The sequence below is a fragment of the Mus musculus genome, chromosome X, assembly GCF_000001635.26.
Source record: "Mus musculus strain C57BL/6J chromosome X, GRCm38.p6 C57BL/6J".
In the NCBI taxonomy this organism is placed as follows: domain Eukaryota; kingdom Metazoa; phylum Chordata; class Mammalia; order Rodentia; family Muridae; genus Mus; species Mus musculus.
The window spans coordinates 162,625,245-162,643,800 of record NC_000086.7 but is presented as its reverse complement, the minus strand read 5'-3'; the positions used below and the strand labels follow the sequence as shown (position 1 = coordinate 162,643,800).

The 18,556-nt window shown below is 41.0% G+C and overlaps 1 protein-coding gene across 11 annotated transcripts in view; it reads left to right on the top strand.

The window, feature by feature from the left end:
- The first annotated feature begins 95 nt into the window (after positions 1-95).
- Positions 96-18,556, top strand: part of Reps2 (RALBP1 associated Eps domain containing protein 2) — a 231,754-nt gene continuing 213,293 nt past the window's right edge. For 7 of the 11 annotated variants that reach the window (XM_017318435.1, XM_030251264.1, XM_017318437.1 and 4 more), the window contains exon 1: positions 96-527. In XM_017318435.1, coding sequence (XP_017173924.1) covers positions 294-527 — 234 coding nt within the window. In that variant the 5' untranslated portion in view covers positions 96-293. The remainder of the gene's footprint in view (positions 528-18,556) is intronic. The other 4 variants (NM_001359102.1, NM_001290633.1, NM_001359103.1 and 1 more) reach the window with 1 other exon arrangement.

Sequence of the window (18,556 nt, the reverse complement as noted above, 5' to 3'; positions counted from 1 at the left end):
TTCCTTACCTGGCGAAGGGGCGGAGCGGGGCGGGCTTTCGGGGAGGGGCCCAGGTGGGATTTCGGGCTGTGATTGGTCAGCGCCGCGCCTGTCTCCATGTGCCGCGCAGAGGAGGCACAACATTCAAGCCCGGAGGGGGCGGGGCCGGCGCTCTCTTGGAGGAAGCGGCGGCGCTGCAGCTGCGGGGCGTGGGGGCGGCGGCTTCGGAGGCCGAGGCGGCGGTGGTGGCCCTGGCGGCAGCACCAGCACCTCGGCCAGGGAAGGCGGTCGGTTCGGACGCTACAGAAGGCCCTATGGAAGTGGCAGCGGGCGGAGGCTGCGGCGCCGGGCCGCCTTTGCTGCTGAGCGATAGCGAGCAGCAGTGCTACTCTGAGCTCTTCGCGCGCTGTGCGGGCGCTGCAAGCGGGGGCCCCGGACCTGGTCCCCCCGAGGCTACCAGGGTCGCCCCCGGCACTGCCACTGCGGCCGCTGGTCCAGTAGCTGATCTGTTTCGAGCGTCGCAGCTGCCACCAGAGACATTGCACCAGGTATGTCTCTGCGCTCTTTTATCCCTCTCTGGTCTGTGGGGGCAGTGTCTATGGGAAGAATGGGGCAACAACGACTATTCCCAGGGACTATTCCCGGAGATCTGGAGGGCGGTGGCCAGGACCGCAAAAAAAAAAAAAAAAAAAAAAAAAAAAAAAGGGGGGTGCTCTCTTGCCGAGGATGGCGGCGACGCCCTTGTCCCCAGGGACACCAGCCTCCTCTGCAGCTCATCTGCTCCTAGCCTAGTGCTTGGCTGTGCTCTTCGTCTCTTGAGAAAGTCTGACACCCCTATCATATCTGGGGGTTCTACAATCTCCCAGACCCAAAGTTTGCCCTGTTCCGAAAGTGATGTTTGTTTTGGCTGCTGTTTGCTTTAACCTCTGTTCCTTGCTCCTGCCCCTCCCTTTGTTGACTACACTCTCGGGGTGCCTTGTTGGGATTTGAACTTGAAGGGTGTGTACATGTGTGTCTGTAGGCTCTGGGCCTACAGCTACATGTTGTCCTTTATACTTGTGATATGTACATATCTGCTACATAGATTTGTTCACTAATGTATTTCTGATTATTAGTATAGAACTGGAAAACCTTAAAGCCCAATTGTAGAACAGGGACTCAGGGCTACAAGATAGGAACATTGATCAAGTTCAAAGTAAGTTCCCCATTTGGGTCCAGGGGTGGATTCAGAAGTCTACAGCTGTAGTTTGTCATCTTATTGTCACTTGACTTTGACGTGGAGTTACGAAACAGACGGTGTCATAGCTTCTGTCTGTCTGCCCCGTACCTGGAAAGGAGGGAGGAGTGATTCACTGCAGGTGCTGTTTTGTGCTTTCCTCGAGGCTTGGAGAAATTGCTTGGGAAGCCCTTTGTCTGTCGGTTGATGTTACCAGCAGTAAATGGGGATCATATTGTTAATATCAAGCCCTAAATGTGAACCTATACTTAAAAAGCAATAGTGTGAAAGTTATTAGCAACAATGGAATATTTACAGTGGTGAGCAAATGCTTTAAAATGTAGTTCCTAGGAAGTACTGACGGTTTTATGGTTCACTTATCATATCTTTCTCTGCCTTTGTGAGGCCCGCTTTCTTTCTTTCTTTCTTTCTTTCTTTCTTTCTTTCTTTCTTTCTTTCCTTCTTTCTGGCACTCAAGACTGTTTTATACTGCTGGGGTATACATAGATGCTCCTATGTTTATGAGCATAATTTTAGCCACTTGGTTCACCTTTCGAATTGAGGATTTCTGAACATGATTAGTATTCATAGAATTTAGCATGGCTGTTTGTTCCTGTAGAATTCTGTGATAAGAAGATAGTTCTGCCACAGTTGCTAAGCAGTTGAGTTGCACGGGGTGATAAGGAAGTTGGTGTTCTGAAAGAAACTATTACAAGGACCTCAGAATACTGCTGAGCATAATAAATTTACTAAAGTGTCCGAGGCAATGCACCAAATAGTTGTGCTGTACATCTGGCCGGGATTAATTTGTGGACAGTAATACATCAAGTGTGATAAAAGAAAAGGGTGTATGAAAATTGGTTGAGGTTTTCCCAGGAATTGGAGAGGGGATCTTTCTAGTGTGATAACTGATGCTTTCTTGAAGAACATATAATTTAAAAAGAACCAAAGGTACTCAGCCCAGAGAAATAAAACACAGCCCTTTTAACATAACAAGTTAGAATGGCCCATTACTCTTGGTACAGGTAACAATTAACATTTAAAGTCACCCTGAACTGGGAAGGGTAGTCAAAACTGGGATCTAGTGGCTATCTAACTTTTATCTACCACTTTGGTGATGTGTGTGTGCCCTGTCTGACTTCATTTGTTTTAATTCATTAGTATACTAGCGATTTTAAAACAAATGTAGAAAACTTCCCCCTTTCCCTTCTAAACCGAAACCTGTAAGTTCAGATGTAAGTGGCCCAACAGGTATAACTGCTCAAATCATGGAGACAGTAACCAGACCTGGTAGTTTCTATGGTTAATGGCCAGATTTTCCTCTTAATAAGCATACGATTAAGATGACTGTAATGTAGGGCTGGGGATTTAGCACAGTTGGTAGAGTGCTTGCCTAGCATGCATGAAAGACTGGATTCAGTCCCCATCACTGCACAAAATCGGACATGGTGGCACATACCTATAATCTCAGCACTCTGGAGGTAGAGGCAACAAGGTCACAAGTTCAAGGTCACGCTCAGCAACATAGCTAATTTGAGGTCAGTCTGGGTAAATGAGACTTTGTCTTAAAATGATGATTATTATCTAATAACTCACAGAGATCCAATGATAGGCCATCCTTAGACATCAAGATAGGTTATAAATATTGTTTAACATGTACTATCAGGAGAAACCTTTAAATCGGGAAGAATCCCAGTTAGTAACATCTGATTGTCAGATAATAGATTAAGGCAAAGAAGCACGTCCTGGCTGTGAGAAGTAGGTTTATTTTATTTTATTTTAGATTTATTTATTATTTTATACATATAAGAGTTTTTCCTGTGTATGCCTGGTATGCACCAAGGTCAGAGAAAGGGCATCAGATTCCTGGGATCTGCAGTTACCAACAGTTGTGAGCTGCCATGTGAGTGCTGGGAATTGAACTCTGGTTCTCTGCAGGGGCAGCAAGTGCTCTTAAATGCTGAGCCGACTCTTTAGCTCCATAGGAAGATTTTAACATCTCTGGACACAGGCTTATCTTTGAGAAGTCATTAAAAATTTCAATTTAGGTTCCCTCGTGGCTCAAGCTGGCCTCAAACTCTCTATGTAGCAAAAGTTGACCTTGAACTCCTGCCACTATCTCCCAAGTGCTACTTATTTGAAAATTAAAAATATGTTCAAAATAAAACTGCTTAATCATTAAGGAGATCCACAGGTAAAAGGAAATCAACAAAATCCTTATCAGGAAAACTTTTTCCTGTTATGAGATTATTAGCCAGAACTATTTATTTAAATTTTAAATAGTTTTTCCTTTGGAGATAATATAATTTCTCCTTTTTTCTCTTTTACATTATTTCCCCTTCCTTTTCCCACTTTCAAACCCTCACATATATTATTCCTTGCTCTCACTTAAATTTATGGCCTCTTTTGAAATTCATTGTTGTTACATGTATATTCACATATATGTATATACATATATCTTCCTAAATCTAACCCTCTCGGTCTGTATAATGTTACTTGTATGTATATGTTTTCAGGGCTGACCATTTGGTATTGGATATTGGATATAGTTGATATGCTCTTCTCTGGGGAATGCTGTTTCTCCCACTCTCAGAATCTCTTAGTTGCTGTTGTTCTTTGTATAGAGTTTAGGCACCCCAGGCAGTCCTAGGCGAGACAATCTCACAGCAAACTCCCTGACCCTCTGGCTCTTACAGTCTTCCTACTCCCTCTTCTATAATGATCTCCAAGTGCTAGGCATGAGGGTGTGTTGTAGAAATGAATGGTGGTTTTGTTTTGTTTTGTTTTTTTGAGACAAGGTCTTATGTAGCCCGGGCCAGTCTCAAACTCCCCAAGTAGATGAAGACCACTTTAAACTCCCCCAGTCCTCCCTCTACTTCCCAGGTCCTGGGGATACAACCTGCCAAGTTTATCTTTCTAAAAGTGAATAGATACCAGCAGATACAGTAAGTACCACATTCAAGACACTGTCTACTTAAAAGGATGTTTGAAGTATGGTGCAGTGGGAGGCATGCCTAAAATCCCAGTTCTAGGGAAGCTGAGGCAGGAGGATAGCAAGTTTGAAGCCTATTTGATCTGCATAGTGAGACAATACTTCAGCATACACGACTTTTAAAGATTATTTTCTACTTTTGTTATATATATATATAAATGTCACTAAAACAAAACATTTTTACACGTTATTTTAGTTTAAAATAAGACATTGTATTCTACATCACCTTCTACAACTTGTTTTTCCTCTCATTGTTATATTTTTTTTGGAATTTGTCCTTGTTGACATATGTCCCGTCAGTTTGTTTGCTTCCTTTTGAAAACTTTATTACCCACGCTGACAGTGAGTCATCATGATATTGTGGAAATCTTTATGCCAAAGGAAAGTAGGTGACCTTCTTGATTTATGGACAATGTAACATGACTAAGGATTGTTCCAAACACATGAACATCAAAAATACCTCATTCTATTCACATACAATGCACACTGTCATTAGTGAGTGTTTTTCAGTGGTCTTTTAATCTTATTTATTTATTTATTTATTTATTTATTTTTTGGTTTTTTGAGACAGGTTTTTTTTTTTTTAAAGATTTATTTATTACATGTACTTACACACCAGAAGAGGGCGTCAGATCTTGTTACAGATAGTTGTGAGCCACCATGTGGTTGCTGGGATTTGAACTCTGGACCTTCGGAAGAGCAGTCGGGTGGTCTTACCCACTGAGCCATCTCACCAGCCCCGTCTTTTAATCTTACTAAGTTTTTCTGCTAGAGAATATTCTATTAGCTTTTGTAATCAAATCCACACAGATAAGACCTTATATATTTAATACAGTATACAAATGTTAAAGAAAAAAACCAAATTTAACATTTCTAAATCAGTATGGCTGTTAGTTTCTGTGCAATGCCAACTCAACATTGCAAACTGGGGTAGTTTTTTCCAAAGTTGATAACACAGTTTCCAAAAATTCAAATTCATGCATGCACAGACACATACACATACATTACTGAATCCATTTAATGGTGCTCTTATGTACATGTGTTTAGGGTTGACCAGTTGGGATCTCTTCTCTTCTCTTCTCTTCTCTTCTCTTCTCTTCTCTTCTCTTCTCTTCTCTTCCTCTCTTCCTCTCTTCCTCTCTTCCTCTCTTCCTCTCTTCCTCTCTTCCTCTCTTCCTCTCTTCCTCTCTTCCTCTCTTCCTCTCTTCCTCTCTTCCTCTCTTCCTCTCTTCCTCTCTTCCTCTCTTCCTCTCTTCCTCTCTTCCTCTCTTCCTCTCTTCCTCTCTTCCTCTCTTCCTCTCTTCCTCTCTTCCTCTCTCTCTTCCTCTCTTCCTCTTCCTCTCTTCCTCTCTTCCTCTCTTCCTCTCTTCCTCTCTTCCTCTCTTCCTCTCTTCCTCTCTCTCTCTCTCTCTCTCTCTCTCTTTCTCTCTCTCTCTCTCTCTCACTGGTTTTCACTTTGTTCTCACAGCAGCCATTACTTGCCTGTAGCTCTTTATCTAGAGGTGGGGCTTTGTGGAATTTCTGCCATCCACATTGGAATGTCAATTGTTGTCATTATGCAGATCTTGTTTATGTAACCAAAATTTTGAGATTTCATGGGTGTAGTTTCCTTCTCGTATAGAAGAGGCAGTCTGTTAGCAGGTGTTCTGATCCTCTGGCTCGTTCTGTCTGTCTGTCTGTCTGTTTGTTTGTCTGTTCGTCTGTTCTTCCTCAATTTTCCTTGAGCTTTAGGTGTAGGAGTTGTGTTATAGTTACACCAAATGGAGCTGGCACCTTGTGGTCATTTACTTTCTGCATTTTGACCAGTTGTGGCTTTCTGTCTTCTTCAAGAAGTTGCTTTGCTGAGGTGTGAGAATTCCACATATCTGTAGGCATAAGGGTAAGTATTTAGAATAAGCTAGAAATTCTATTGGTTTAGGAAACTGGTAGTAGTAGGTTGTCCTGTAGAATGTGTGGCCTCTCTAGCCATGGATAGTTGTTATATAGTAGCAGACCAGTTCTAGACAAGAAATCCTTTCTATTGAGCATTCCTTAAGTCCAGTTAGACAGCTGCTACCAACAAGATAAAGTTCTGTTATTGGACCATTGGTGAAATCTTGTGGGTCAGGTTATTGTTGTAGTTCAGAGACTTTACAGCTGGCTAGGACTATTGATTTTTTTCCTCCCTTGGCAGCTTACCTAGCACCTTCTGAGTCTATGAAAGCTAGTCCTGCCTTTGGAGGGGAGGCGTTCTGCTCAGCTCCAGCTCAGGTATTCAGCCATGGGCAACAGCAGCAGTAGATTATATTGTTTAGGGAGTCTCGAGCATTATCACTCCATGTAGCTCAGCTCCACCTCAATGCTCTCTCTCTCTCTCTGTCTCTTTCTGTCATTGTCTGTTTCTTTGTCTGTGTGTTTCTGTGTATCTGTATATACACATATTTATATAAGGTATATATTTAAGTGAGATCATAAAATGTTTCCTGATGGCTTTTAAAAATATCCTTAGTGTTATTTATCTCCCCTGCCCCCTTTCCCTCTGTATTACTCTCCTCCCTCCCTCCCTCCCTCCCTAAAGACTCCCTCCATTTCTCTCTTTCTCCTTTCATAGCAACTGTGTTCTATATAGAGCTTCTTCCTGCATTGCCTTTCTATTTTCTTGGCTCAGATCTAAAGGTTTGGAGGTAAGATCCACATATAAGAGAGAATACACAGTAGTTGTCTTTCTGGGTTTGGGTTACTTCACTTAGTATACAGTACTTTCCAGTTTTATCCACTTATCTGAACTTTTTTATTTTTTTTTAACTGCCGAATAGAATTCCATTGTGTATGCCACCTTTTTAAAACCACAGAATCTTGCTGTTTGTGGTGGTGCATACTGGTAGGCAAATGCTGAAAAGGATTAGAGGCAGGAGGAGTTTCAGGCCAGCCTAGGTTACATCTTTTCCTTTTTGTTCTTTGTTTCTTTTTTGCTGCACAACCTTTTGCCAAGTGGGTGTCAGCAGATACACACCACCCCCGAACAACAACAACCCCACAAAATGTCCTAGATGTAGTAGTCCTCCTAATCTCTAATTCTAACTTTGGTCTCCTTCTTCCTATTATATTGTAAGTCAAGTTTCAGATGTACGTTTGATAGGTTTTATCTTCAGGAGATGAACCTGGGAGGGGGCAGGTGGAGATTGGAGCATGCAGTGCTTTAAGATATGTAGGCGAGGTACATAATAGTCCTTGGTTAAATGATAAGACTGACAGTGCTTTTCTACATCAAGCTATTGGCTGTGGGTAATGGTGCTTGAGAACTGATTTGTAATAGTTGGGGACATAGAAGCAGAGAGCACTTAAGTCAGAATACCACAGAGCTAATTGCACACCCACGTTTACTGCTGTACTGTTCACAATAGCCATGACCTGAGGCCAGCCCAGGTGGCCCTCCTACAGATGAATGGATAAAGAAGATGTGGTATATATGCACAATGGAATTGTATTTTATGTAGCTATAATGAGAAGTGAAATTGTGACATTTGCGGGAAAATGAACGGAACTGGAAATCAGCACGGAAAGAGAAATATGCCAGACGGGGAAAGAAAATATGTCTTTTTTTTTCTTGCAGAATCTAGATTTTTTTTTTTTTGGTGTGTGTGTGAGAGAGGGGAGGGGTTGAGATATGAAACTAGAAAAATCATGCAAGGGAAGGAAGGGATATTTAGGGATTGGGAAGGGGTAAACTAGAGTAATGGAATACATATAATCTGTGGGGGAATAAGGGACCGATACGTGGGCAGTGGGCAGTAGCAATAGAGAGGACATTGGAGAAAGGGGATGAAATAGATATGGATCTATGAAAAGGAAACAGTGAAGCCCATCACCTTATGGTAACTTAAAAAATTAATAAAAAGACAATAAGAGAGAATACTTGGAGAAAGCAATAGGGGGATTGAAAAGTAACCAACTGAAGTCCAGAAATAAAAGACAGACAGCTTTGAAAACTGTCCTAGTTTTATGCTCCTAATTTGGGACTGGCCTGCTTTAAGGCCATAGGAAACTGGTTTTGAGGTAATCTTGGGTTATTTTGCTAATTATTTGAAACCTCTATAAGGTGGTTTGGTTCCTTTCTAGCTCCTACCCCCCAAATCCTAGTTTTCTATACTCAAGTACCTTATTGTTTGTCTTTATTGAATTCTGTTCTTGCACATCCCCTTGACTGAGGCTTCCTGCAGCTGGGATCTCTAGACTTTGGACAGCCCCTGGCACATTGGAACAGTTGGCTCTCCCTCTGTTGGTAACTGCAGAATCCATCTGTTTCTCTCGATTGAGTTGCCACAAACTTAACACCTTAAGATAGCACCCATTTAGTCTCCCCGAGTTTCTGTGAGATAGGAGTTCCTTAGGGGTTTCTTAAAGCTTCAGTCAGTCAAGATGTCAGCTGGGCTACATTGCTTCTGGAGCTGAGGAACTTCACATTCCAACCTTCAGTGGCTGTTAGTAGAGTAGAATACAGTTGCTTGTGCTTTGAAAGTTTATTTATTTCAGTTCTTGTTAGGTAAGCCCCCACCACTGAGCCACCTCCCAAGTCTGCTTGTGATTTTAGGACTAAGACCCTGAGCTACTCAAAAGCACTGACATGGTCCTCTTTTTTTTTTTTTTTTTTTTTCAATTTGCAGCACAGCTGTTTGCTTCTTCAAAGCTAGCAGGGGATTGTCTCTCTCCAGCCAGCTAGGATAAATGATGTCCTGTCACCTTTGATGTAATCTGCTGGCTAGAAGCAGGCCACAGGTCCTGTCAGTATTTGGGGAGAATGCTAACAATAGGAAGTGAGAATTGTTGCAAGGGGAGGGATACCTTAAGGTCTTTGTATTATGCTTGCTTTCTACGTTTTGTCTGAAGATGAACACTATTCTTGTGATTAGTTTTTTATTAAGAAACAGCATTTTTTGAGTCAGGGTTTCCCAGTGTAGCCTAGGCTGACCTTTGAAGCTTAGGCTCTATTCACATTTATAGTCTTTCCCCCTTAGTTTCCCAAAGGTTAGGACTTCAGGCATATTCCAAGATACTCAGCCTGGCTAGCTTTTTAAGGCTACCTCAAATACAGAAACACAAACACACACCCATACACACTCACTCACACACACACACACACACACACACATACACACTGTTTAGTAACTAAGTTAGAGTTTATCTTTTCTTAAAACCAAAATGAAACAAAACAACAACCACCACCACCCAGAAAACTCTGCCAGGTATGCCTTTAATTCAAGTACGGAGGAGGTAGAAGCAGGTGGATCTCTGGGTTAGTGTCTAAGCCAGTCTATGTACTGAACTCCAGGACAATCAGGACTACACAGAGAAACCCTGTCTCACAAAGAAAGGAAAGAAGGTGGGTTGGTTGATTTCTCCACTCTCTGACAAGATCTAGTGTAACTCAGGCTGTTCATGTACTCCTTTTCCTGAGAGCTCCACTGGTTTTCATGTATAACTTTTTTTTTTTATTCCAAGTAGAACTGGTAAGTCCATTTTCCTAGATATTTTCCACTTTACTCTTTAGGTAATTTGTTTTCCCTCTTAATTCAAAGGAGGTAGGAAAAGAAGTAGAAAAACATATGTTGCTACAGAGAATGTTACTCAGTGGTTGAGTAATTCCCTAATGTGTGAGAGGCAGGTCTGACCTCTGTAAAAAGTTACAAAGCCAGGATTTTGTCAGTTTGGATGTTGAAAATAATACATATTTTGAGACACAGTCTTGCTATGTTGTCTTGACTGGCTGTGTGTATCCCTGGCCAGCCTGGTACTGTCTAACTTTTTATTAGCTTCCCCAGCTGAAGTCGAGCATTTCACTATGTATATGGCCAACATGTCACAATAACATCACCATCTTTACAGAAATAGGATGTTTAGCTATGTTTGGTGGCTCACATATTTTACAAGCACTTAGAAGGCTGAGGCAGGGAATTGCCATGAGTTTGAGAACTGCTTGGGCGACACAGTTAGACCTTGTCTCACAAAAACAAAAAGATTTTTTAAAAAAGATTATACATTTATTAGAGATTTATCAGTGATGGATTACTGTAGATTAGACATTGGCTGTTATTATTCATTGTGGTAAAATGTTTCTACTATATTTTTGGTTTTTATTGTTTTGATGGCTTATATTTCAGTATAGTTTTATAGTCTTATGTGTTTTATGCATTTGTACTGGCTAGTTTTGTGTCAACTTGACACAGCTGGAGTTATCACAGAGAAAGGATCTTCAGTTGAGGAAATGCCTCCATGAGATCCAACTGTAAGGTATTTTCTCAATTAGTGATCAAGGGGGAAAGGCCCCTTGTGGGTGGAACCATCTCTGGGCTGGTAGTCTTGGGTTCTATAAGAGTGCAGGCTGAGCAAGCCAGGTGAGGCAAGCCAGTACAGAATATCCCTCCATGGCCTCTGCATCAGCTCCTGCTTTCTGACCTGCTTGAGTTCCAGTCCTGACTTCCTTTGGCGATGAACAGCAGCATGGAAGTGTAAGCTGAATAAACCCTTTCCTCCCCAACTTGCTTCTTGGTCATGATGTTTGTGCAGGAATAGAAACCCTGACTAAGACAGCATTTAAAACATTATTTTTAAAAGTCATTCACATACCACAATATGAAAGTATCTGGGGCAAACGTTACACAAAAATACTGCCTTTAAATACATTTTGTGTGTGTTGCAAAAATAGTTAAAAGGCCTTGCTCTGAAGAGTTCATGGTATTAGGAGTAGAAATAGCTGTTCTTCCTATCTCATCGTTGTCCCAGTTGGGAGTGAGTTTCTGTAAGGATGCTGTGGTCCTCCTGCTTCCAGGTTCTCTTCCAGGAAGCCCAGAGTGAATTGGATGCTCAGCTTCTTCCTCAAATACCTGACAGCCGCTGCAGTCCCATCTCTGAGTTGTGCTGGAAAAAAAGAGTTAGGGCGGATTGCGAGAGCCACTCTGGAGCAAGTGCCAGCTGCTTGCTGGGCCTATTTTCTGCTCAGTCTATATGAGAGCCCTTAGCTCTAACAGACTTGAAAGGTTTGAGAAATTCAGCTATCCTCTCTATCAGTGGTTCTTACCTTTCCTTATGACCCCAACCATAAAATTATTTTTGTTGCTACTCTATAACTGTAATTTTGTTACTTCTATGAATCATAATGTAAATATATGATATACAGTGTATCTGATATGGGACCCCCAAAAGGGGTCACAACGCACAGGTTGAGAACTGCTGTTCTGCATCTGTAGGTAATTCAGGACCAGGAGATGCTCTTAACCTTGAGCTAGTAGGAGAGGCTTGTTTGGACTTAATCCATTTTAGAGAGAAATAGTTTGGTTTCGTTTCCTTGGGGTTTCACCTGTATGGGTTTCTGAGTAACTGAAGGAAGCCAATAAATGCCAGCTATTAAAATTTGTTTATTAACTGAGGCCTGGCAGCGCAGATATAATCTTGTTACTTGGGGCGTTGAGGCAGGAGGATGGTAGTCCCCATTTGTTAGGTTATCCTGAACAACTTAGGGAAACTGTCTCAAATGTTAAAAGTAATATTTTAAAAGATTGGGGATATAGCTTAATGATAGAGGGTTTGTCTACTATGTGTGAGGGCTTGGATTCAGTCCCCTACATTGCAAAAAATTTATTTAAAGGGATCTTTTTGAAATAATGTTTGTCCCAGATACTTTCAAAAGGACATGTTTAACACAATAATCTCTTTGTCTCTTCTTAGTTCAGAGTCAGCTTTGTGAAAAACAGATGTCAGTAGACTAACAGCTTTTTGTCTCAGAGGCATTTGGTATGCTGTATCTTTTGAGTTTACCGTTGGAATTATATAGTTTTTTCCTCTTTAAAATTATATTTTCGTGTGTGTATTTGTGTGTGTGTATTTGTGTGTGTGTGTATCTCTGTGTGTGTATCTGTGTTTTTTTGTGTGTATTTGTGTATGTGTATTTGTGTGTGTGTGTATGTGTGTGTATGTGTGTGTGTATCTGTGTGTGTATTTGTGTGTGTATGTGTGTATTTATGTGTGTGTGTGTGGGGGGGGGTCAAAGGCCAACTCATAGGAACTGCTTTTCTCTTTCCATCATGTGGGGCCTGGAGATTGAACTTAGAATGCTAGGCTTGGCTATAAGTTCCTTTGCTCACTAAGTGATCCCAGGCCCTAGGTTTCCTGTTCTTTTGTTTTGTTTTTCAGGTAGAGTTTCATGTAGTTCACTTTGACACTGATTGGCCTTGAGTGGAGGATGATCATCAACTCCTAGATTTCTAGTGTTTCCCCCTCCACCTTCCAAATATGTGCACCACCACCCTCAACTTGGAAATGTTTTATCATCCCTCCTTTCCACACAATCTCTCATAGTTTGTTTTTTATTTTGTTTTTGGTTTTTGGTTTTTGGTTTTTGGTTTTTTGAGACAGGGTTTCTCTGTATAGCCCTGTATAAGCCCTGGCTGTCCTGGAACTCACTCTGTAGACCAGGCTGACCTTGAACTCAGAAATATGCCTGTCCCTGCCTCCCAAGTGCTGGGATTAAAGGCGTGTGCCACCACTGCCTGGCACTTTCATAGTTTTAATATTGAGAGATAGCAGTAAGAATTATCTATGTAAATTTTATTGTGCGGATGTCTTAGCATCTTAAATTATTCTTTGTTCCAAGACCAAAGTTTGAAAAACCTCAACTCTACAGACACTTTTGGTCTGAGAAGTTGTGAGAGGTTGAGCAGCTGTCCTGTGCATGTAGAATGTCTGACATCTGTGATTTCTTCCCACTTGATGTGCTATTTCTGGTAATGTCTTGGAGGAGGCATTATTGCTTTTATATTCATTCGGTAGATGTTGGAAGTCTTGGTTAAAGGTATGATTACATGTGTGTTGTGTCAGTAAAGGGCATGGCTTATCTCCCTTTTCCTCCCTTTTCCTCCCTTTTTTCCTTCATTTTTTAAAAATAGATACAGCATCTCATTGTAACTCCAACTGTCTAGTAACTCCCTGTATCCACTAGGCTGGCCTTGAACTCCCAGCAGTCCCTCTGTTTCAGCTTCCCAGAGTGTTGGGATTATAGGCAGGAACCACCATGTACTTCTGGGCCAAAACTAAAACCAAACAAGGAACATGTATTTTGTTTGGCTCTTTGCCTGAGACCTATGCCACTAGATAGATTCAGCTGGACTTTTCCTCACCCTGCAGTTTAAGCTGGCCTTGAACTTGCTGTCTCAGCTTTCTGAGTAGCTGGAATTACAGGCAAGTACCATGATGCCCAGCTCCAGTCCTTTATACTCTCTTCTGAAAATAGAAGTAAAATGAGTATGCTCAACTTCATTTTCTTAGGTCAGCATTGCTCTGATACCAACATCAGGTGCAGGAACCATAAGAAAACGAAAGGCCAATTTCGCTGATGAACACCAACACAGAAATCTTCAATAAAACCCTGTCCAGCAGAATCCAATGACATATTCAAAGGATCATAAACCATGAACAGGTGGGGTTTATCTTGAAATTCAGGCTTGCTTTAAATACACAAAACAATGTGATTCACTATATGAACAGAGTGAAGGGTAAAAGGGTAAATGGCCATTTTAATAGATGTTTAACAAGCACTTGACAAAGTTCCACATCCTTTCCTGATAAAAATTCTTAACAAAATAAGTATTGAAAGAAAACATTTAACATAATGAAGGACATTTATGGAAAAAGCTCCACAGCTAATCTCAAAATCAGTGGTGACAACTGAAAGTTTTTTTTTTTTAAGATCCTATACAAAGTGAGGCTACCCACTCTCATCACTTTTATTCAAAAACAGTATGAAAGTTACTAGCAAGAATAGTCAGGCAAGACAGGGGTGATAGTTAAGTCTGTAATCCCAGTTCTTGGAAGGCGGAAGCTTCAATTACATAGTAAGTTAGAGGCTAGCCTATGAAGACCCCATATATAACCCATTATATAGCCCCATAATGGGGTATATAAAACCCCATTTAAAAAAGGAGAGGACCAGGGAGATGCCCCAGTAGTTAAGAGCACTAGCTGTTTTTCCAGAGAATCCAGGTTCAATTCCTAGCACCTACATGTGGCTCACAACCATCTGTAACTCCCAGGGGATCCAACACTCTCTTCTGGTCTCCTTGGCTATTGCACACATAGACATACACACAGGCAAAATGGACATACACATGAAATAAAAGTTAAAAAAGAGCACTAGGGCAAGAAAGAGATATAAATGACATCTAAATCCGAGAGGAAGAGGAAAAATTGTTCCAGTTTGCAGCTGGCATGATTCTGCAGAAGGAAACATGAAAGTTTGATAGAACTAATAAATGCATCTGATACAGTTGGCACACACCAGACCAACACACAAAGTCAGCTGCACTGTGGGCAAGCAGTGCTGGAGGTCAATGCCAGAGCCTTATGAATGCTAGGTAAGTGCTCCCTCTGTCACTATGCTTTTATCTCCACTTCTTTTTTGAGACAGGGTCTCTCTCTGTGTAGCCATCACTGGCTTGCATCTCACTGTGTATACCAGGATGGGCCAAATTCACAGAGATCGGTACGCGTCTCCTTCCAGGTGCTAGGAATAAAGGTGTGTGCCACCGTGTCTGATTTATACACAGTTCTGCTTATGGTAGTCTTAAAAGAATCAGAGACGAATTTAACCAGGGAAGTGAGAGACCCATATGCTGAAAACAATAAATGTTGATGAAAAAATTAAGAAGAAATATAAGTAGAAAGATACTCTGTGCTTGTAAGTTGGATGAATTACGATGTTAAAATGTCTACATTAGCTGGGCCTGTAAGCCAAGAGGTGGAGGCAGAAGAATGAGGAGTTCAAGGGCATTCTTAGTTATATAATTACTTCAGGGCTAGCCTGAGCCACACGAGAGCCCAAATAAAATGTTCACATTATCTAATATGATTTATATATTTAATGTAATCCTATAAAATTTCAAAGACTTGTTCACAAAAGTAGAAAAAAATCTTTAGAATTTGTGTTCTATTTATGAAGATCCAGACTAGCCAACACAGTCTTCAAAAAGGAAAGAAAAGTTGGAGGTACCACCCTTCTTTATTTCAAATTATTATAGAAGGCAGCAGGCAATCAAAATGCCATAAAACAGACTTATACATCATTTGAGCAAACTAGCCATCCCAGAAATGAATTCAAGAGTATCTAGTTAATTAGAGTTTGATGAGGCCACCAAGGAGATAAAATAGACAGGGATATTTATCGCTAATTTATGAGGAAAACTGGATATTTACATGTATTATAAAGAAGAAAGGCAGACCTTTATTTTATAAGATATATAAAAATGTACTTAAAAATGTTTTTGCTTCATATTCAAAAAGGCAGCCAAAGTGGAGAAAAGTCCCAAATACAAAACCTAGGACTGTAAATCTTATAGAAGAAAACGTAGGAGAAAGGATGTTTGATGTTGGCTTTGACTATTTGCTTTTGAGACTGGAGTCTTACTGCATAACCCAGTCTGCCTCAAACTTTAAACTCTTTGTTCCTGTCTCTGGAGTACTAAAATTATAGATGTGCATTACCACATCTGGCTCTATTCCTTTTTATAAAAAATATTTTTCTTTTTGTAGTAGTAGGGATTGAAACAAGGGCTTCTCATATACTAGATAAGGTTTCAACCACCAGTGATCCTTTTGAATATCATGCGTAAACATACACAAAAGAAGCAAAAACAACAAGTTGTTGGGGCTGGAGAGATGGTTCTATGGTTAAGAGCACTTGGTGCTCCTCCAGACTACCTGGGTTTAGTTTCCAGCACCCACATGGCAGCTCACAATCACTTATAGCTCTGGTTCTTGGGGATCTATCTGATGACCTCTTCTGGTGTACCAGGCATGAATGTGGTACATATACATACTTGCAGGTTAAACATTGTATAGATATGAAATAAAATACATCTTTAAAAAAACAGTAAGTTAAGCCTGATGGTGGTGGCGCATGCCTTTAATCTCAGCACTTGGGAGGCAGAGGCAGGTGAGTCTCTGAGTTTGAGTCCAGCCTGATCTACAGAGCGAGTTTCAGGATAGCCAGGGCTAAACAAGAGAAACCTTGTCTTGAACAAAGCAAACAAAACAAAACAAACAAACCAAAACCAGTATGTTTTTCTTATCAGCCTGAAGGACTTCTGTACCACCGAACAAGAAAATAGACAGCCCATGAAGCTAGGTGTATGGTGGTGCAAGCCTTTAATCCTGTCACTTGGGAGGCAGAGGCAGGTGGATCTCTGTGAGTTTGAATTTGAGATCAGCCTGGTTTATATAGTGCATTCTAGAACAGCCAGAGCTACATAATAGAGGGACCCTATCTAAAAAACAACCCCCCAAACCACAAACAGTAGCAAGAACAACAGCAACAAAAGAGAAAAAAGAAATAAAGAAAGAAAGAAAGAAGGAAAGAAGGAAAGAAAGAAAAAGATAAAGATAGCTTATGGATTGGGATGATGTATTTATGAACCATGTGTATGATAAGTTCATATAAAAACAAGGACTAATATAACTTACCACCAGGAAAACAAGCCAGTTAGACAAATAGACAAAGGTCTTGAGTAAACATTTTCCCACAGAGAACACACAAATGGCCAACAGGGATGTGGAAAAGCATTCAGATTCAGTAACCATTAGCAAAACAAAAATCAAAACCACCATGAGAAATTACCTCACAACTGTTCTGAAGGGTAATTATCAAAAAGAGGAGTGATGACATATTGGCCAGGATGTGGGGAAAAGGGAACCATAGTAGACTGTTGCTGGGAGAGTAGATTAGTATAGCTGGCATGGCAAAGAATATGGAGGTTCCTAAAGAAGACAAAAGAGCCCCTCAGAGACTAGTCTGCGCAGGTGAGAGTGCGGACTACAGAAGCTACACAACTTCTGGGACAGGCAGAAGCAACACAGCTTCTGGGACAGATCTGGTTTCGGGCTCCAGACATCTGGGCACCTTTCCTGCTAGAGGAGAGGTGTCCTCCCAGGATGGTTCTGCCTGAGCACCTGGGGGAGCCATCTTGGGTACCGGATCCCTCAGAGACTGGTCTCCGCAGGTGAGAGTGTGGGCTACAGAAGCTACACAGCTTCTGGGACAGGCAGAAGCTACACAACTTCTGGGACAGGCCCTGTTTCGGGCCTTCATCTTCAGCCAGGAGGCAGGTCCGAATGCCAGATATCTGTGCACCTTCCCTGCAAGAGGAGAGCTTGCCTGCAGAGAGTGCAGAAAGAGAACTTCAGACCAATTTCCCTTATGAATATCGATGCAAAAATACTCAATAAAATCCTCACAAACCGAATCCAAGAACACATCAAAACAATCTTCCATCATGACCAAGTAGGCTTCATCCCAGGGATGCAGGGATAGTTTAATATACAGAAATCCATCAACATAATCCATTATATAAACAAACTCAAAGACAAAAACCACATGATCATCTCGTAAGATGCTGAGAAAGCATTTGACAAAATCCAACACCCCTTCATGATAAAAGTTTTGGAAAGATCAGGAATTCAAGGCCCATACCTAAACATAATAAAAGCAATCTACAGCAAAGCAGTAGTCAACATTAAACTAAATGGAGAGAAACTCAAAACAATCCCACTAAAATCAGGGACTAGACAAGGCTGCCCACTTTCTCCCTACCTTTTCAACATAGTACTTGAAATCCTAGCCAGAGCAATTAGACAACAAAAGGAGATCAAGGGGATACAAATTGGAAAGGAAGAAGTCAAAATATCACTATTTGCAGATGATATGATAGTATATATAAGTGACCCCAAAAATTCCACCAGAGAACTCCTAAACCTGATAAACAGCTTCAGTGCAGTAGCTGGATATAAAATTAACTCAAATAAATCAATGGCCTTTCTCTACACAAATGATAAATGGACTGAGAAAGAAATTACGGAAACAACACCCTTCACAATAGTCACAAATAATATAAAATACCTTGGTGTGACTCTAACTAAGGAAGTAAAAGATCTGTATGATAAGAACTTCAAGTCTCTGAAGAAAGAAATTGAAGAAGATCTCAGAAGATTGAAAGATCTCCCATGCTCATGGATTGGCAGGATTAATATAGTAAAACTGGCTAACTTGCCAAAAGCAATCTACAGATTCAATGCAATCCCCATCAAAATCCCAACTCAATTCTTTACTGAGATAGAAAGGGCAATTTGCAAATTCATCTGGAACAATAAAAAACCTAGGATAGCAAAAACTATTCTCAACAATAAAAGAACCTCTGGTGGAATCACCATGCCTGCATTAAGCTGTACTACAGAGCAATTGTGATAAAAACTGCATGGTACTGGTACAGTGACAGACAGGTAGATCAATGGAATACAATTGGAGACCCAGAAATGAATCCACACACCTATGGTCACTTGATCTTTGACAA